Source organism: Catharus ustulatus, chromosome 7 (genome assembly GCF_009819885.2).
Source record: "Catharus ustulatus isolate bCatUst1 chromosome 7, bCatUst1.pri.v2, whole genome shotgun sequence".
NCBI lineage: Eukaryota > Metazoa > Chordata > Aves > Passeriformes > Turdidae > Catharus > Catharus ustulatus.
The window spans coordinates 8,133,922-8,154,869 of NC_046227.1; the positions used below are offsets into that span (position 1 = coordinate 8,133,922).

A 20,948-nucleotide genomic window follows, 5' to 3' on the forward strand; every position below is an offset into this window, starting at 1 on the left:
CATCTGTGAATGGGGAGTTCTCACGGGGGTGGGGAGAAACCTCCGTTCCTTGCCCTCAGTCCCCGAAACACAATATGAGTCCTTTAGGGCTTTTTCTCTTTTGACCCTCTTTCCACACAACGGGGCAGTCGCTCTCCATTCCGGATGGCTCCTGCGCTTATCAGGGGCAAGATAAGCTATGCTATGACAAAAGCTTGCTGTAAATACTTTCGGGCCCTTGCACTCAGCTGGGGAACTACAGAAAACATTACTGCAGGAACCGAGTGGGAGATGCTGGGTTTACCACCAAAACAGACCAATTTCTTCTTTTGCTTAGCTTTCGACGGATCAGGGTGAGGGTGAAAGGAGCGAACCGGAGAACTGCAGAGCAGGCGGGTGTGGAGCGCGGGACAGCAGGTGAGGAGGGCGGGGGTCGGGGCAGTGCGGGGCTGGGTGCAGCCATAGGGGCGGGTGCAGCCCGGTATCTCGGTTTTAGAGCGGGTGCAGCGCGGGGATCTCGAGGCAGCCCCGGGGGCGGGTGCAGCCCCGGGGGCTCGGTTTTAGCTCCGGGAGCGAGGGCAGTGCGGGGTTCGGTGCAGTGCGGGGTTTCGGTGCAGCCCCGGGACCGGGTGCAGCCCGGGATCTCGGTTTTAGCCTGGAGGTCGGTGCAGTGCGGGGTGTCGGTGCAGCCCCGGATCTCGGTGCAGCCCGGAGTCTCTGTTTTAGCCCGGGGTTCGGTGCAGCCCTAGGAGCGGGTGCCGTGCGGGTGCCGGTACAGCCCCGGCTCTCGGCACAGCCCGCACCCCGGACGGGCAGCGGTGCCGCCGGGCGGCGCTGCGGGCCCGGGGCGTGCGGGCGGTGCCGCCTCCGCCCCTGCCGGGCGGGCGGGGAGGGGCCGGGGCTGAGCCCCGCTCGCTCCGCTCCGCCGGCTCCTGGGCAGGGCAGCGTCCGCCGGCGGCTCGGGGCGGGCGGTGGCGGCACGGCGGGCAGCGCCCTTCGGCGGCAGAGGTACAGCTCTCCCGGGACCCCCGGCTCCCTTTGTCTGCCGCACCGGGGCTCCGGCAGCCCGCGCGGGACACGCCTGGGGATGGGGATGGGAAAGGGATGGGGTTGGGGCGGTGTGTGGCGGCTCGGCGCCCCCTCCCCGCTCAGAAGTGCGGGTGCGGGGAGCGCCGGCGGTGGCAGCGGGGCTGGGACAGCTTCGCTGGGGTGGAAACGCGGTGCGCACACACGGGGGACGGTCCGGGGCTCGCTCCCCCGAGTACGAGCGTGTCTCTGTGTCTGTGTGTCTGTGCGTGCTCTTTCTGCGAAGGGAGCGTGGCATCTGTTTGTTCTTGTCTGAATAATTACCCTGGGTGCGCGGCTTGGCTGAATTCAAAAGAACGGGCTCGGGGGGAGCCGTGGGAAGGGTGCTGGTGACTTGGAGCAGGATGATGGATTCTGCTCTCGGGTAACACTTGGAGAGGAGACTTGAGGAAGGGTTTTCCAGGGCAGGGTCATTGTCCCAGAGAACTTCCCTGAGGGGACGGGTTGGTGTAGCCTCCCAAGGAGGACCGCCAGTCTGCGCCCGTGGAGGCTTGTTGGGATTCGGTGTGGGACAGCTGTGTTTTGGGAAGGGCATCCCTTTGTTCCTCGGAGTGGCCCGGCTCCCCGCTGGAAAACAATGGCCTTGCTAGCAGAGCCAGGGGAGCGGGGCTGGCCGTGCAGTCCCCAAGTGGTCCAGAGCTCGCCTGCCCTGCCCACGGTGCCCCTGTGCTCACGCGTCCGTGCTCACACGTGCTGCTCGCTTTTTCGAGTGCTTGAGAGCTTTGAAATTTCACAGCAATTTCATTAAATCGGTTGCTATGTGTATTTAGTCAGGACCACTATTCTAAGTGGCAAATGTAACAGTAATGAAATAAAAGCTAACTACTCTTAAAATTTATGTCAGAGAAACTACCTAGAATATATATCCAGATTGGAAATGACCACTGGCATAAAGGTCAGGTAAAACTCCTGACTCTGCGATTTTTGTGTCGAATCATGAGCCTTCCATATCCGTCTGTCCTATTGTTAATTGTGAATTAAGGCTGGCAACAAGCTGCCCATCCTTCCCTGGATGAATCATCACTTTGTCAAGCCCTGTGTCAAAAACAAGGCTTTCCCCCAAAGCGTGCAGTGTTAGAGGACAGAAATAGTCCAACCCATCTGTTAAAGTTAAGTTCCGTCCTTGGCTGCTTTTAAATACATGAAAGGTAATGACATTCTTTTCATCATGTGCTTTTATTTCCAGTTGTCCCAGGCCTGAGTTTAAGAACGTCTTAAGTTTAGTGCTTAACCCAATGTGCTGCCTCTGGCTTAATTTTTGTGTGAAGGTGTAAGGGTTGGAGCATTCCCATTCTTCCCAAAGTAACATAAAGTGGTCACTGCTTATGTTGGCTTGTAGCAGTTACTGGCGTGCTAGGTTGCCACAAGTTCCTCCCTATCCTTAGGATGTTTCTGAAACACCTATGTGGTGTTGGATATCTTAAATGCTTCTGGCTCCTCATGAGAACCACGGACAGATTGAGTGCTCAACAAAGTGAAGGTGAAAGGATTCATGGAAGCATCTTAAATTACAAAAGCTTGCCTTTTTACTTTGTTTCTGTTTGGTTTTTTGTTTTTTTTTAGGAGACCTTGTTAAATCTCACCTGTGGGGAGGAACTCTGAGGACATGATGCCAGGGGCCGATAGTTTAGCTCTGTTGTGTTAGCCCTTTCAGGCATTGTGCAAGACTAGATGTGATTGCCTTTAGAAGGGCAAATGTACATTGCAAGCCTACTAGTGCTTCTGGGGGAAGGGAAAATAAAAGTCTGGCAAATGAGGAGAGGAAGTGGGAGAGAGCAATTGGAAACATAAGCAAAGCCATTAATTTTTCCCACTGTGCACTCTTAAGAAACTGCTGGCAACGTACTGGAGATACTCTGCCTCATGGAAGTGTCAGGGTCTTGCTTCACATGATTCTCTGAGATCATCTGGTTTCCCTGAGCTCTGTGGGAACAGAAATTCCTCGTGCTGGAGTCTGATCTCATCTTCCTTCGGCAGCAGTAGTAGCAGCGGCTTGGGAATTGGAGAGGAAGGTGAAGAAAGTGCCAGTGGGATGGTTTGGAGAAAAGCTTAGTTCTGGTGTAGTCCAAGCTGGACACTGTTTCCTCCTTTCATTTGCCTTGTGTGGTCAGAGCTGGGACAAATGCTGACATACCCAGCAAAGTTCAGTGCCCTTTCAGACTGCTGAGCTTATTTAGTGCAGCTCACATACCCGACTATAACTCTTACCCTATATTTAATTCATCTTTTTTTATTGTGCTAATGAACAGCTAACTGAAATGGAAAGTGGTGACTTGAGTGACTGTATGCATCAAGCTTGGGGAATTTCCTGAGTTTGATGAAAGACATAAAAAAAAGGGTTTTTTCCTCCCTTATAGCTATGTTGTTAGCCTATTAAATTCTCAGAGCCTTCTAAGTATCATCTTCTGTTTGTTGTGGGACTGCTGGCAAAAATTTTAGGAAGATTGGAGTAGCAAATGACCAGCCCTGGAGTCTGTAACTTGATCTACAGCTTTTTCTCTTCAACTGGGAAAGGAAGTAACAGCTCTTGTTACACCCTTATGTAACCTCTCCATTCATATCCTCCAAAAGAGAAGGAAACCAGAGCTTGATTTCTGGTGTATAAGTTAACATCAAGGCATGCTTTGTCATAAAGAAACAGTAAGGAATAACATTGATTTTCTTCTGTTTTGCAGTTCCCAGAATGAAAAAAAGCCCCAAAACCCACAACCCTCCCAAAAGTTAAACATTTTAATTTTGTGCTGATGGGATAGTGGAAATCTCTACAGTTCTTTGTCATATGCTGTGAAGTAGTTGTTAAAGAGGACACTAGAACTGCAACAAGGGTCTTTTTGTCAGTCTTTCCTGGTGTGTTTGAGCATTAGTCTCAAAACATTCATCCTTTGCAGTTGTGCCCCAGTTTACTTGTGGTTTGGGAAAGCTTTGGTCTTTTGGTGTGCATTACGCCAGATTTTGGTTCTAAATAGTGTGGAGAACAGGATATTTTTTTGTTGTTGTTGTTTATTTGTTTAGTTTGTTTTTTTGTTTCCTGACAGTGGCATAGCTTTTAGAGAAAACTGTATGGAAAATGGATTTTTTTGCCTCTTCCAACTCCATTTTACTGGGAAGTTTCCCATTTGGTATCACCAAGTAAACTTGTATCCATTTCTTGATATATATTTTAAGTCTGATAGTGAAATCACTGTGGTGATGAGAGAGTTTCAGTGGAAAAGACTAGTGCTTCAAAATACAGTTTCAGAAGTGAAGAAGAATTATCAGGTGCAGACTTGTTGGGGATTTCTATGGAGACAGTAAAGCAGGAGTAATGGACCCCAGAGGCCAGAACAACATATTTTTTTCAGTGTTCCAGCTTTAGGGAGGAAAGCAATCAAGAGGTGGTCTCCAGCCTAGGTGACCTGATTTAACTCTTCAGCAAACAAGCTGAAGGCTCAAGATAAGGAATCCAAATATCCAGAGTCCTAAGGAGTAAGGGCAAGAAATGTTTACTGGCACTAAGGTTCTGTTTCCTTTGCAGAGGTGGGCAGTGGGTGTATCTTGGGCTCAGGTAATTGCCTTGTCTCTGGCTCTGGGAAGCGCTGCCTTGGAATTGCTTCTTCACTGTGGGTGTACTACTGAACTTTTCCTTGTTGTCTCTGTCTTGGAGAGCCAGCAGCCCTTCCAAGGGTCATACATTTCAGAAATCTTTATGTTGTTAGGCAGGAGGACTGTGAGAGCAAAACACACCAGGAGGAAAGCAAGAGTATGTATCAAGGAGAAAGAGAGGAGATAATTGTGAGGAAGAGGTGCTGAGTAATAGAAGGGTTGGTGGGTGTTGTGCTATCAGAAGTGCTTGTTGTATTTTCTAAATAGAGGCAGCAAGGAAAGACTCTTTTTTCCCCTACTCTAAGCAGAAACCAGTTTTTTAAAATCTGTGACCACAGCCTGGTACAAGTTTCCTGGGCCCACAAATATGCTTTGCATGTCAGCTCTCTTGCTGTTTGCTTTATGCTTCTTTTTCTGTAGTATTTCTATAATAGTTTGTTCACTCCAAAGTGCTACTGGGGGTATGAATTGCAATAAATACAAATACAAAAGTACAAATAAGAATAATTAGACTCTAAGCTTTGCTACAATAGAAAGAAAAACAGCAAGCTGTGACATCCTGAAATGTTTTGTCAAATCCTGAAAAGTTTATACGCTTTTATGTGCATTGTCTTTATGGAGCCTGTTCTCTTTTTGTTTACAAGAGTGTACTGGTGTTTGAAGATCTTTGAAAAGACTGAGCCTTGAGGGTAACCACCAGTTTTTGTGCACAATGGGGCACATGCAGTGTCCTGATGCTGTGCTTATTAAATCCTTGCCAGTAACCTTTGAGAACCTGCACCTCAGCAGTGAGAAAGCTGCTGGGTGATGCAGTGTTGAATCCTGTATCTTGGGAAAGCACAAGCAAAGGAAGTTGCACTTACTCTCTGTGTTTTAATGCCTTTGTGTTAAACCAATTTGGAGCACAACTAAGGGTATCCTTTAGATCAGAGGTATCCTTGTTGCATAAGGACTCTGTGGACGGCACTGCAGTGAGAAGTCAGCATTGCTTTTAGGAGAGCTGTTAAAGGGACTGAGTTGCTATTTATCCTCGATGGAAGCAAATAACCAACTTAACATAGAGACGCTGGTGAAGAGATGAAGAAGTGCCATTTTTTCTGGGGCTCTGGGAACCAGTCCACTGTCCACTTAACAGCTTCATGGCTAGAGCTTCATGTTTGAGGACTGAGAAGAAAGCTTCTCCAAGCAGAGCTCATGCTTACCTGATGTGAAGGAGGAGACACCTGGCATGTTTAACTTCCAGAAAAAAAAAAACCCAAACAAAAAACAGCTGTTCTACCTTTTCATCAAGAGAGGCTTGGAGACAGGGCAGCAGAAAGGTGGTAGAGGTTGAAAGGCAGATTATTTTTTGGGAATGCAAGATAAACACATGGTTGCTTGAGTGTCTGGAGACCCTTCCTAACTTTTATGCATGCAAGTAGGTCTGTGACTGATGGAGCACTTGAGATTTGTTGTGCAGAGTAAGCTAGGGAAGTGCTAATTCCCTGTGAACTTTGGGAGAAGGAAAAAGAGTTGTGGAGGGGGTGAAAATGAATCCCTCTCTCTATGAAGGAATAATCCTGGTAGTGATGAGGACATACTGCTGTCATGATGTACCAGGAATCCTCTGTACAGCCTGGTTTAAACCCTACTCGTCCAAGATGGGCTCAGATAGGAGAGGGAAAAGGGTGATTGGCATGGTTAAGGGAGATGGAAAAGCCACTGAGAGGCAAATAGGCAATACTAGCTGTGCATTATTTGGAATGAAGTCCATTGAGATGAACCTCTGTCAATACTTCCCTGGGAAAAACACATTTAAATCTAAAAACAAAACCAAACCCCAGCAGCATTAGCAAAAGCAAGAAGAAGTGGATATTGGGAAGTGGATCAGGAATAAATGTAGTCTAGAAAAAAGGCACACCATAAGAGCTGTTTGTCGTGGAGAAGGTTGGAAAAGGCCCTCTGGAGCAGTGCAGTGTAGGCTGTAGGATGTGATGGGTTTGGCACTGGTCTGGAGCACACAGCACAGATAGAGCTGCACTTGCCATTGTTCAGCTGACAGGCTGTCAGGCTGCTGCAGTTCAAAGGGCTCTGGAGATCACCTCAGTGATCAAAGAGTGCAGGGCTCTGAAATGAAGTTCACTCCAGGAGAAACCCTGGAAAATCTTTTGGCAAGCGAGGGTAGAGCTGGAGCTCCTTGTGCCTTGTAGCACATTTCTGGAACACGGGGAGCTCGCCTGTATCTCGTGTGAATAGAACTTTTTGCTTCCTAAAACCTGCCAGATGATAGTTCTCACCGAAACACAGCGAGGGGAAACTTGGTAGCTGTGAGTGTGTGCTGAGTTTGCCTGCCATGGGACCGGCTGTTTCCCGTCTGGGGAAGGGAGTTGCTTTTTTTGCTTTCTGTTGATGTTTTGAGAAGGTGTCCCTCTCTAAATCTGTGAAGTGTTATATTTTATTTGGGAAAATCTCTGTTTATCGTGCTAGTTGTTAGTAAAAACACCGTCTGCTGGCTTTTAACTTCGTGGACATCGGGACAAGGGTGCTTATCGTGTGTTGAAACACAACTGCATGAGCCACTCCCATTGTCTGAAATACCTCTGATACAATACACAGGAAGAGCTGGAGATGCCTTGGTTTAGAAATGGATGACTTCTATCCTCTAATTTCAGGTGTCTATCTGAAAATCACCAATCCAAAATTGTGGATATAGGTCAATTGCTTGAGACAAGCAAACCTGTCTAAGTACGTGTAATTTATTTAAGCCTTGCCTTCCCTTAGATTTTTTTTTATCTTAGGTTTGGGCAAATAATGCTTCCCCTTGCCGCAACACTTGCATCCAAATTATTTTTTTCCATTCCTTGTTTAAAAAACAGCAGTGTCTTGCTGGGCAGAAATTGATGTGCAGAATAGACAGTGATGTGCAAGGGGAGGGTGAAACCTTGCACTGCAGTTTTACCTTGGCAGCTCCTCCTGGGAGAAGTGGGACTAGCGGGGTCTGACTTCCTGCAGGCTTTTCTCTTGTGATGGATTGACTTGCAAAGAAGTAATAATTTCCACTTGAAGCTTTTTCTGCAGCTAGGGAATTTTGCAGACCAATTTTTCTGCTCTGTGGTACTTAATGAGGGGTTTGTTCTCCTTGCAACCCATGATTCTGATGGAATGCTTGTGCTCAGATCTCCTCTCCTGCCTGCTTTTGTGTGCGAAATCAGCTGTTCTGTTGTCTTTCCTCTGTCCTTTTGAATGAAGTTCAACATTAGATGTGTCTGGGAGAGTAGATGAGTAGACCAAGAGATGCACAGCTGGCATGATTTGTCTCATTTTCATAAAATACTAGGCTAAAACATTCCAAACTTCATTTACAAATATTTCAAGGACCCCATCAGTGAGGCTTTCAGGAGGGGAGACTATTCTAGCAATGGGCTAGAATAAGATCTTTGGGGTAGTATTTGGGTAACTTCTTTTCTTCCTGTTTTAAATGGAAAAGGGCAGGGAATTTTTTTGTTTTACTCAGGCTTTTACTGTTTGGAAGACGATATGGGTGCATGGAAACTGTGGGAACCTGTGAGTGCCAGCTGCTCTGGGAGTTAGTGTATGCTCAGTCATTGTGGCCAACTTGATGCTGGGCACATAGAGGCACCAGTTCCTCTTCTGGGATCTGGATTTCCTGAGGCTCCTGATTAGGTTTGTGTTCATCTGTGACCGGTTTTAAGCCTGGTTCAGTGGCTGTTGTGACGACTTTCTGTGGCTGCTTTTCCTGCTGCTGTTGGCAGCTGAGTGAAGCTGTGGTGTTACCTGGCCTGTTATTTTGTTTTCTGCATATCTTCAGGGCTTATCACTGACTGCTTAACAGGCAACAGAGCATTGGAGCAGATTAGCCTGCACTCTGGTATTTTAACCCTGTACTATTAGGACATCTCTTAGTACCTACCTTACCAATGATATGAATTAGTGTTTATTATAATTTATTTAGTGTAATTAGCCGCTCCAGTGGCTCACCATGAACAGTGCTTTTGCCAGCATCAGGAATGCGTGGCTGACTGCAGGAAAGCAAGGCTTGCTTTCTGCTTGTGTGGAATAGACAGTAAAAATCCTATTTCAGTCAAAGATCTCGATTACAGCTGATTGCTGGATTGCTCCCGAGGGACTGAAACCTCAGTTGAAAGAGGTGATTTGACTTTGTGAGGGCTGATTGTTTGTAGAAGTGTTTTGTGGGGATCTGCTACTGAGAGCTCTTTTGAACCCAAGCTCTGGTGTGGTGGCAAGCTACAGCAAACAAAGAAGATCCCCTAATATAAATACACACTACCTTGTTTTTTGTGCCCCTGCTCTGCAAATGTAACCTTTGGATTGGGCAGAATCCCCCAAAATTGGCAGAAAACTTGAAGCGGCAGCTTGAAAGATTAAGGTAATCAGTTTAAAAGGGCACCAATGCTTCGTGGAGTTTGGCTATCCAGCAGTAAAAGATTTATTTATTTATTATTTATTTCTGAAAGATTGAGGGGGTTTTCTATGTGCCCATATCCTGTAATGACAACTTCTAAGAAGCTGTGTTGTTCAAAGAACACTGTCAGTCTGAAATCTAGTCCTGAGTTAGGGGGAGAAGGAAGAACCTTTGACAACTTTTGGCTTTGCAGTCACGTTTGGTTCCTAATTTTGTAAAAGATTCAAGGGAATCTTAGCAAGGTGTATATGCCAAAAATTGACCTCCTTTGTTACTGAATATTTTATCCCTTTCTGTAGATGTGGACCTGGAATTATAAAACTCTGTGGCCAGGCAATGACTAAGAAAAGACTAAATATAAGAAACCACCGTGGATTCTGTTTCTGCTGAACTCAGTGGGAATTTAACCAGAATTTTGGACTGTAAATAGCCTTGGTAGTGAAGACCTAGATGCATTGAAAATGCCTGAGGCGTTTTGCCCATTAAGCTAAATAAAAAAAAAATATTAAAAAGAATTCTGGAATAACCATTTACAGAAAAGGCCACTTTGCACCTTTAATCTTTGAAGCCTGTCAATATAATCCAAAATGTAAAGGAACATTTGCAGGGTAAAAATGGAGTAGCAGACATATTTTGACTATATTTTCACAGCTGCTAAAGAAGAGTGTCTTAGCAATGTTTAAAGACCCAAATGTTTTTCCCAAAACCTGGTGTGACTGTATGACTGACCCAGATGAGTTAAAGCAAGGCAGAAAGTTGACTTAGGAAATAGATCAACCCCAGAGTGCTATTACTGGTGGCACTTATTGTGTTGTGGTTGCAAAATAATTATCAGAAGTAATTTGAAGAGATGTACTGCTGGGACTGTAAAGGAGCAATAATAGAATAGATATACCCCATGGTCTCATAGAGCAGGTATTATCCATGCTAATGTTATTGAAACTAGTGGGAAAAAAAACCCAGAAAGTAGCCTTAGATAAATGCAAACACTACCCCCTCAGGCTGCTGAATTAGTATTTTTTCTTTTTTAAGGAAGAGAAGGAGGGCAAAGCTGCATCTTCTGCATACGTGGCTCATATGATTTTGGTTTTGTGGTGAGGTACTCTGCACTTTTCTGGTGATACCAGAGTCATTCGTGGTCTCATTATAATATGAACAGAAGCATGGGAGACATCTCTTTCACTTTAGGGGACATTACTGCTTAGAGTGGGTTGTAAAAATAAATGTAAAAATAAAAAGCACCCCACACCAAAACGAAAACCCCAACAAGCCCCAAAGAACTTCAGCAACAACCAAATCTCTCACTTCTGCATTTATGAAGAACCTGAGTCCTGTTTCTGAAGAAAGTTTCATCTGCTGTTTACATCGGGAGATGATGTCCCAGTAAACATTTTTGTATGTGTCCTAATGCAGTCTAATTATCACACTATCAGTTTTCCTAAACTGCAGTTAAGTCTCCTTTGTTAAACAATTAAAAGATGATATTGCCTCACTGGCTGCAGCTGTTTGTTCAACAGAACCTTAAGTGGCCTGATTCTTTCTTGAAAATTACCCAATCTTTAGATAAATGTGTGGTGTTGGGTAGCAGAGGCCAGCAGAGTGTTCTTTCTCCTATGGAATTCTCTGGTCAGATCTTCTGTCATCTAAATTGCAGCCACTGGTGCGAAACTGCCCCTATCTGATGTTGCTAAAGGGCTGTTCCCATTGAGCTGATGCTGAATGCAAACATTCCTGCGGTCCCAGCACAAACACACCCCCTAATGCCGCGTTTCACCTCTGTAATTCGCATTTTACCTTTGTGATTGGCCAAGCTGTTTGTTGTTCAGTGCTCAAGGAACCCGGCACACGTGAGTGTGTTGGTGCCCACGGAAATTTAGGAGGGGTTGCACAAGGCTTCAAGGAACAGCCCTTGCTTGGTGCATGAGATGTGAGAAACACTGGCTAATTCCAAAGCTCCGAATTATAAACTTTTTCAGTTTGGAAAACACTGATTTGTTCAGTAGGACTGCGAGAAAGAAGGGAATTCAGAAGCTATTCAGGCACTGGCAAAAGGGAGGCTGGAGAGTCAGAGGAAGCATTTTAGCTCTCTGAGTGCTTTTACTGATGCTGAGATATCCATTAACATTCCCTCCTGCAGTTTGTCTGTCACGTTCCTCGAGTCCTGCATTTTCCTGCAGGAAGAAGCAGTGGGCTGTGACGCTGTTTTGTGCGTTCCCTTTTCCACAGGACGTGGATGTGTCACAGCCATCCCAGCTGGGAAGGAGGGTGCAGGTGTTCCTGGCACACCATGGCTGATGGGAGGGGGCTGCAGGGAAAGCAGGGGTTTCCTCTGCATGATTTCAGCATTTCATCACACGTGAAGGCTGGCTCAGAGTGGAAAGGGCATTGCAGCAATTCTGCTGCCTCAGTTTGCCTGCTGAGCCAGCTCAGGGGGTCTCCACTGAACTGGCACCTTTGGGGCATCTGTCAGAGGCTGGTGAGCCACAAGGTCTGCTGGGCAGCAGAACAGGATAAATTTAAATCCTGCCTCTTGCTAAATTGGTACTTAGGCTTGTCATGAGCAGCAGCAGGAGATGATGGCTGCAGCCCCTTTTGGTTTTGTTTTTTCAGGTAATGACATTGTGTCCCTGGCTGCTTTTTGCAGCAGTGCCTGTCCGTGTTCCCACTCTCTGTGGGCTGATTGCTCCTGCACAGAGAAAACCAGGAAGGGATGGGCAAGCATAATTACAGCCTGACAGGGGCTCAGGATCAGACCTGGAACATGAAATCAGTCTCAACTCCACTCCTGAATTACTGATGTTGCATGTTGTCCCCGTTGAGACTAAGAAAAAGGGAGATATCTTCTACAGCAAGCTGGTTGTAGTGAAACCAAAGGCTTGGGTTTTAATTTTTTTTTTTAAATTAAAAAAACCTGTTTTTATATAATTAGAGCTTGAAGCTATGTGAGTACATCTGTGTCAGTTTTGATGGCAGGGAAATTGTCCTCTTGCTACAATGCCTGGAAAGAAAAAATCCCAGCCACCTCTGCAGACAGTGATAGTTCCAGCTCACCAAACTCAAGTGTGAGCTGAGGTCTGCACAGCTGTAGGAAGCTGCTGACAATTGCTGCTGTTCTGCTGCTGGAGGGTGATGTGGAAAACCTTGGACAATTCTGTAACGTGCTGTATGCCAATAACAGGGCATTACTTCATTTCCCCCATGGAGAATGTGTGCATTTAATTGTACAAGGCTTGGGGGTTTTGCCTGTTCTCTGCATTCTCTTCTATTTATAGTTCTCATTAGCTCTTGTTTCAGAATGGCCAATGATTTGGCAGCTGTGGCTGTGGGATGCTGTGATTTTTAATTTGCCCTCCTTGAGGGGCAAGAAGGTTTTAGATTTGAACTGGCCTGACTGGATGGCAATCTCAGGCACTGCAAGCAGTGGATACAACAGCCTGTGTTTTAAAAGGCTCTGTGCTGTGTAGGAGTGTGTGGATAAAAGCATTTTAAAGACATAGCCTGCCCAGCACTTCTCCTCCCAAGCATGTTGTCCAACATAAAACAGATCAAACTGTGAAGGATTACTGAATAGAGTTTTAAAATTTTTTTCTGAGAATGGAAACATGTTGCACATGTTCTCACTCCATTGAATTAAGGCTTAGATATAAGACTGAAGGGGGGAAGAACAGATTTGACAACTGCCTACAGAAAAGGATGATATTTTGAAATGCTGCTGATCTTTCCTTTAGGGACAAGAAGGGTAAATTGGGGAGAAGCCTGAAGTGGTAAGTGGGTATGGGTGAGACCAGGGAATGTTGGAGGAAGAGTCTGATCCTCCTGATCTCTCTGGCACTGGGAGCACTGGTCCCATCCCTCCCACAGATCTGGTTCTAGAGAAGCATTCATCTTCTGAAAGGTGTGTGAATGCATCCAAAAGTAGAAGCCACTTGCTTTTTATGTGCTGCTCTCCAAACTGTGGTGAGCCCGCTGTCAGCTGTGCTGATGGGAAATATCAACAGCTGCAAGGCATCTCTGAGTGTATGGCAAATACTTGGACATGGATTTGGATTGAGTTTCTGAGCTTTTTCTGAAGTTTGGCCATGTAATGTTGCAAGGGTTTGATTATTTTTTTTTTTTTCTGTGTCGTGTGCTGATTTTTGACATTTTTTTATAAAGCTACTTCTAAAATTAGCATTTGGTATTTTTAAAGTACTATATATTGATCTTCTACTACAGTCTTTTAGTAGATTATTTTCAGAGACTAAATCCTATTTAATTGATTAATATATGTTTAAACACTGTTGGTTTCTCTTAGCAGTGATTTCCCCCCCGCTTTTTACCTCAGATAGACAACCAAATTATCCCACAGGCTGGATTTTCCTTTGTTAGCTAAACCAGAGCAGGGATTACAATTGGATTCCACCAAAGCAAAGGCTAACAACACTGGTATGGAAGAATACTCTTGAATCGTACGTAAGTGTAGGAGGTAATCTTTAATGAATTTTTGTAAAAGCTAGGCTATTGAAAATGGTTTTGAGCAATCAATGTTGAATAAGTTTCAATTTTTTTCATCATTTTTTGTGTTTCTAGTATTTTCTAACTCACAAGTTATTGAAGAATATTTTACTCATAGAATGGCATAAGTAATTGTGGAAAAAAAAAAGCTGAAAATTAAACTTCAATCATAAAATTCAAATTTTCCAATATATTGATAAATCAATATCTGTATACAACTTTTTGATCCAAATTATAGTAGTAGGTACAGTGTCTTCCTGCACTTTTGCAAAACATGCCACTGAGTTTGGAAATACATGGATGTTTTTGGTGGGTTTGGCTGGTCTTGCTCTTGAAATTCCCAAGCAGTGATGCATGAGGTGTGGTAGGTGGTATGCAATTTCACAATGGTAAATGAGGTATTGTACTTAGAACTTAAATTTTAGGTTTAAATTGCCCTTATTAGGATTTTTGTGTTGCCTTTTTTATGTATTTGGCCGCAAACCCATTATTTAATAAGTTCCATACTTGAGAAGGGCTTTATTTTTTTCAGCCTTCAAAAATTATTTGAGCATTAGTTGATGTAAGGGAAGTAATTAGGTCACCGAAACAAAATTGGTGGTTTTAAAAAATTTGTCTTGATGGGATGCAGAAGTTGAAGTGATACCTCTGAAAAGATTCTACAGATGTTTAAAATTTTTTTTGGATGATTCAGAGAGGTGAACTTTTAAGAATAGAAGTATCTTTCTCTACAAAAATATTTGTGGAGTGTTTCTGTTTAAAATAAATGCTCTTTTGTTTGTTTAGCAGAGTTGACTCAGCTTTGGTTGGTTACCATAGTTCAGCACTGTTTTTGCATTTCCATGTGAATTTCTAGTAATTCCCAGGCTTGGTTCAGGTTTTGGGGATCTTTTTTGTATCTGTTTGTGAGCTGCCTGTGGAGCTGTGCTTCTCTTCGTTGAATTTGGAAAAACATCAAGCAAGACTTAGGTCTTGATCTAAAATCCCTCAAATGTCACTTACTGATGAAAAACATCAAATAACTTTTAGTAGAGTGGTGGCTACTGGCAGAAGGGAGAGATGAGAGACTTTGCTTGTTTTAAATTAATCATCTGATGGAGAAGTGCAAGGTAGCACTGATTATGTAGGGTAATAGCTGCTCAATGATTTTGGGGAACAAGAAAAAAATATTTAGAATTCCAATGTGCAGCACAGTGGTAGGGGGACCAAGGACAGCCTGATAGCACTCTGTAGCTGGGAGGTGACAGCTGACTGGGGAGGCTGAGCTGTTGTTTTGTGTAGCTGTGGCTGTGCAGTGGCTGGTCCATGGTTTGTGTGGTCAGCAAAGCTGTTCTCTCACCGCTGGCTCCCTGTGTGCTGCTGTGAGCCCATCCATTTTTCAAGCTCCTCGCGACAGCTGGAAGCAGTAACTGTGTGCCCGGAGTTCCTGAGGAGCTCAGTAATCTCCTGCATTTGGATTGGAGGGATAAAAGGCTGGGAGGATCAAATAAGTGCCAAGTTTTGGCCTGACCTTGACTTCTTTGTCTAAATGACTTCCTTTATCAGACTTGCTTGCTTTGTTTTGTTTGATCCTGCTCCCCTGTTTCAGCCCAGCTTCTGGCTTTTGCCACTCTGATGCAGTGTCTCCACTTGTCAGCTGGGTTATTGCCATCCCATGAAAATGTTCTCTCAAGCAACAAAATTACAAGTAAATGAAGTGATTTGGTAGCTTCATGTAGCCAATACCAGCACTGTACTGGAATATAGGCACTTTAGAGCCCAGGGCTGGTGAACTAACATCAAACAGTGTGGTTTTTGTCTCTGAGTGGGTTCACTGGGTTGGTTTCCATTTCAGTATTAATGGAGTTGGAGAAATGGAAGTAAAGTGAAAAAGAAATTCAGGTTAGGGTTATTGAGAAATTTGAACCCTAGTTTGGAGATCCTGATAAAGCTTTTGATAAAACAGAGACTTGCAAGCTCTTGAACATTGTGTTGAAATCATCCACATACTCTGGTTGTGATGCCCCCTGGATTCTTCATTCCTGATTTTAGGAGTTTCATGTTTAATATATAGTGGACCAGACAGTTAAATTTTGGGATCATGTGGACTACCTGGGTAGATGCAATGACTTTGAGAATGTTCCTTGGAAACATGATTTTAATTTAGGATTCTTTTAACTTTTATTCCTGAAGTAGTGTTGCTAGGTAATGCCTGTGAATAATTAGAATAACCTCGAGCTTGCTGTGTGTTTTATTCTTGTTTCTTTTGTTTTTCCCAGGACAAAATGGCCAAAATGGAGGTCAAGACATCGCTTTTAGATGACATGATAGGGGTGGGAGATATGGTTCTTCTGGAGCCACTTAATGAAGATTCCTTCATCAATAACCTGAAGAAGCGCTTTGATCACAACGAAGTTTATGTGAGTATATGTTAAGAAATAACATCCATGCTGTCATTCTCAAGATATGTGTTTATTTATAAGGATACACACAGACTGAGTGCCTGAACATTATCTATTGTGTTAGGGATGTTTAAAACCTTCCTTGTGCTGTAGTCTTTCCTGTACCGCATTCTTTGCATTTGATCTTTCCCATCTGGGATATTTTTCCTTTTTTCTTTTTCCCCATTGCACTACATGGGAGACCTCTGATTTTTCATAAAGAACAGTTCCAGAACTGCTGCTGACGCTAACTTTGATGCTCCTGTTGTCAGAGGGCATTGCAGTTATAAATAATTCACTTACAGGGAAGGCACATCCAGGATGTTAGAGCAGCCTGAAGCAGAAACAATACATGCTTGGAATATCCTCAGGGTAACTTAAATATTGCCTGCTATCTTTGATTTACAAAAAGGTTGTGTTTATTAAAATGGTTGGAGTTTAAACTAAATACAACGAGCTTGGATATATGTGGAAGTAATCAAAGTCTTCAGGCACATTAATCTCTGAGTGATGGTCAGCAGGAGAGATGTTGTGAACAGGCAGTTGAAACACAGGCAGGTAATGAAGAGGCAAATGGTGATTCCACTTAAGCCTTTCATTTCCTGCTTCATCTCTTTGTTCCACTTTTGCTAGAATGTGCATGGTATTGTATCTGTTATACTGCTTAGGCTGTGTGAACTTAATGGTTTGTAGAGAATTTCCAAGGCTGCTGGTGAGCCTAAATAGTTAAGCCAAAGGATATCTGTGATCTGCAAGCAATTGTGTCTGCAGCTTACTTAAAATCAAATAGGTGTTCTGTACTTAATTATAATTTAGCCTTCCTCCCCTTTTTAATTTTTAGTGTGATTATATTTTTCGTTCTTGCTAAGCATTTTGAACCATCCTGGTTTCATTGCACTGGAGAATGGAAAGGAGAAGGTATGGGAGGGTCTGTGCTATTTTTGTTTACTTCTTCTATCCCTTTATTATAGTCTGTGCTTTTGTACCTCTGCTATTCATTGTCTGCCACGTCTTTCTTCTCAATTTTCTTGTTCAACCAGGCCTACTCCCTTTTCTGGAGACATTAGGGTGGTAATACACAGTTGCTCCTAACTGCAGTTGTATCATCTCCATCTGTTTGCTCCTTCAGATTGTACTGACAATTTAAATTAATAAAATTAGGTTAAGAAGACTCTCAGTATCCATGGAAAACCTTGTTGAAAAAGAAACCAAAGCAATGATATTTGTGGAAACATTTCTTCCTCAATGGTTAAAAAAATTAACTTTGTTGTTAAACTTCTGTTATACCTTTGAGAGTTACATTTGCAAAACTTTTTGCCTTAAATTTTCCTTGTTTGTTGAAGATGGGTTCTGTTCCCTATGGATAACCCTTGGATGTTAATACAGGCAAGTAGATACAGACTTCTCTTTTCTGCTCTTTCATCTTGCTTCTGGCAAATCCTTCATTTTCAACAACTGTGGTGGCTGCCTCTTCTGGGATTCTGAGGGTTTTTTTCCCAGTCAGTGGCTTGCATACTTAACATGTTCCACATCGGTTTTAGGGTTAATACTCTATTCCTAATGCCTACAGTAACAGTGGGTGATACTGAATCATCTCATTCCATTTAACTCAAGAAGATGTGAAGGAAAAGAAAAGGAAAGAGAGCTATTTGCCTGGAGATCAGAGGAGGCAGTAGCACCCAGCCCAATCTTTGGGTCATATTTGAAAGTTTTATTTAAAGCATTAAAGATGCAGACCTGTTCTGTGAGGGTACCCTAGACTATGCAGTTTCTTATGAAGGATTGCTATAAATCTTATGGGACTGGATTTCTCAAGAGATTTTTTTGGTTTCTTTTGTTTTTTCTTTTTTTCCACTACGCTGGATTGCAAAGTATTTAGTTACATATTTCTGCTTAATTCAGACTGGATGGTTTTTTCTTGAACGTTTTAATGGCAAATGGGTGTTCTGTTTTGTTATTTTCTGCTGTTGTGAGCTATCTGACAACGTGTGTTCAAACACACAGTTCTTTGAGATGGTGACAGTGAAGTGTTTCCTCCAGTTTCAGATTCTGCTGCACCTGGCACTGATGTGCAATGTAATTTTCTGTGTTATGTGCTTTGGTAGGTGATACCAGGTGCCACTTTTCCCTCCCCATGTAGGATCCTTTGGCTTGCAGGTGGGAAAGCCTGTTTTTTCAAGGTCTCACAAGCTCTGTGTGTGAATCCACAATGTGAGGGCCAAATGTTGCAGATCTTTGCAAGGGTTAAAGCATACAGTGGTGGAAAAAAGAGATGTTCATGCCTGTGCCACATGCTTCTACCAAGAATGCAAGTTACTTGCCTTGTGATGCTGCATGGTTTTATTTACCAAACCACTTGAGGAATACTATCTTCATATCAGCTGAGTTTTGCTGCCTTGCAAATTTTCATGCCTCTGCTGCATATTTTAGAAAATTTGTAAAATAGTAACAGTTGGAGTGGTGCTCACTGTAACAGCTTCATTAATTTTCAAGTACAAACTCTTCTCTACCTTCTTGTTGCCACCACTCACAGCAACTACACTTTGCATTTCTGGCTTTAGGCTCTGATGAGGACAATGGAGCCTCTGTTACACCTGGAAGTAGGGCTTGTTTTTCCATGTAAAATCTGTAGTTTGCATCCTGGGGAAACCAAATTGTGCTATTCAAGAGCTGCTGCTTGTGCTTAACCAAGACTGCAGATTCTGCTGCTCCAATGAGCTACATAGAAAAATTGATCTCTCAGGATCCTTCCAGAGGGCAGTAAAGCCTGTCATGACAGGGTGAGGAATATTGGTTTTCAACTCAGAGAGGGAAGATTTGGACTAGATAATAAGCAATAAATTTTTTTATGATGTGGATAGTAAAGCACTGTAACAGGCTGTGCAGAGAGGTGGTAGATGTCCCATCTCTGGAAACATTCAAGGTCACCATGGAGATGAACTCTGAGCAGCCTGATCTAGTTGGAGATGTCCCTGCTCATTGCAATGGGGATTGGACTGCAGAGCCTTAAATATTCCTTCCAACCCAAACTCTTCTGTGATTCTGTGAAACGTGAGAGTCAGATCGAGCCATCAGTGAACAATGCCAAATCTCTCCCCTCCCCATAGCCAAAGATGACAAGATAGTTGGGCTCATTCCACGAGAAGATTTTTTGCTTTTTCTAGTCTCTTTCACAGTTATGTTTGATGCTGAATGTTTGATGTTGGAGATCCTAGTGCCAGCTCCATTTACCCCTTTGAAACTCTAGATCTTCTCCATAAGAGCTCCCTTTACAAAAGCATTTAGATCTGGATCCTCTGATGGTCCTTTTGTATCATTCCAGGCATGTTCACTGTAAGCCCTTCAAGAACACTGGCAAAGTTTCATGCCGTGGTGCAAACAGGGCAATGAGTTCCCCCCTAAGAGTGAGGGAACAGTCTGTGGCTTGGTTACCTGTTGTTCAATTTTACGTGTATTTGGTGGAGAGTTTAATAGACTTGGGTGTTGTGTTACATACTAGAGCTCAAAGCTGGAGGCTGTGCCTATAAAAATAAGCATGAAGGCTGGTGGAGCTGGAGTTAGGCCAAATATTCTGCTAAAGACCATCAGATTCTGCAGTAATCTCATGCTGAGTGGCTTTGGGAGGGGGGAAGGGTTTGTTGGGTAACATGCATGTGTTAATTGGAAATGGGAATCTTGGAGTTTAGTCATGTCTGGAAACGTCTGAGGTATGTCTGACCAAGAAAAAAATCTCATTAGAAAGCTGTAATTGTTTATTATATTGTTTTTGCAACTCTTAAACTTGACGTTGATAAAATTTGCATCGCTGTTCCACAAAAGTTCTTTTCTGTAGCTGCTGGTAACAAAAGCCCGTGGGAGTCTTTCGTTAACTTTACGAAGTAAAATGTGGCTCATGGGCAATGCATTAGCAAGTAGGAAAGAATCCCACAATGTTGATTATTTGAAGGTTTCAGGGAGCAGCTTGTGTGGTTAAAACGTGTGACCTGCAGACCGCATGGAAAACTTTAAATACGTTCGTAAAGTTCAGTTTGTGTGTGATTGATGAATCTTTGACTTGTTCTGTTGAACTCCTTCTCTTAAGGTTTTTTTTTTTTTTTTTTCCCCTACATTGACTGAAATATGTGTGCCCAATCCAGTTCAGCAATTATTTTTCCTTTTTCAGTTTGGGATGCTGAGAAATGGGAGGGGGCATCTGTCTGTATGCATTTACAGTGACTCATGAATGGTAGAGATTTGGGATAAAATGTAGTATTTGTGATGGTCTGTAACTTATTTTTATGTTGGGTTTGTTGCTTTGTGAGGCATGTGGAGGTGTCAGGGGAGGTGTGAGGAGTCTGGAGGGGAGTGGAACTGCGTAGGCTCACAGGAGTCAGCCTTTAGGGGTCAGATATGGCTTTATTCTGCTGCCCTGCACATTCTTCCCCACAGTTATGGTTGTTTCTTGAAGTCTTCCCAAATTTGCAGAGGTCAACATTTTGTTCCTTACAAGAAAATGTTTGTTTGCTTTTTGTTCTTACAACAAAACAGGATCTTTCTCTGATGTCAGCGTTTAATTTGTATTTTCTGGTGCGTGGAGTTTGTGGGCTGCTTTGGGCAGCAGCAGTCTTATGTTACTGAACATTTGTTGTTTTATCACTGAAACATTAAATATTTGGCATTCCAGGGTAATAGCTCTGTTTTATCTGTTTGAGGTACCATCCTTGTGGCTGCCTTCTGCTGGCATGGCTGTTGTGGTGTGCTTGTTTCATAGACTGAGCTGTTTCCTGTTGATCTCGATTGCTTTAATATTTTAGGGTTAGCCTCTTTTGGTTTTGACTTGCCTTTACTCCACTGTATCTGTCTATACTATTGATTCATCCCATTTTCAGCCACCTTAGATTATTTAGAACTTCACTGAGTTGCTGTCAAGCACAGCAACTTTGTTCCTGCTGCGCTCATACCTGGTATTCCAGATGCTACATTTG

At 43.5% G+C, this 20,948-nt stretch overlaps 1 protein-coding gene across 5 annotated transcripts in view; it reads left to right on the forward strand.

Annotated features, from left to right (window-relative positions):
- The first annotated feature begins 216 nt into the window (after nucleotides 1-216).
- The window catches only part of MYO1B (myosin IB), a 104,444-nt gene continuing 83,712 nt past the window's right edge, over nucleotides 217-20,948 (forward strand). For 3 of the 5 annotated variants that reach the window (XM_033064594.2, XM_033064595.2, XM_033064598.2), the window contains exon 1: nucleotides 15,823-15,963. In XM_033064594.2, coding sequence (XP_032920485.1) covers nucleotides 15,829-15,963 — 135 coding nt within the window. In that variant the 5' untranslated portion in view covers nucleotides 15,823-15,828. Of the gene's footprint in view, nucleotides 397-911; nucleotides 988-15,822; nucleotides 15,964-20,948 lie in introns of those variants that run through there. The other 2 variants (XM_033064597.2, XM_033064596.2) reach the window with 2 other exon arrangements.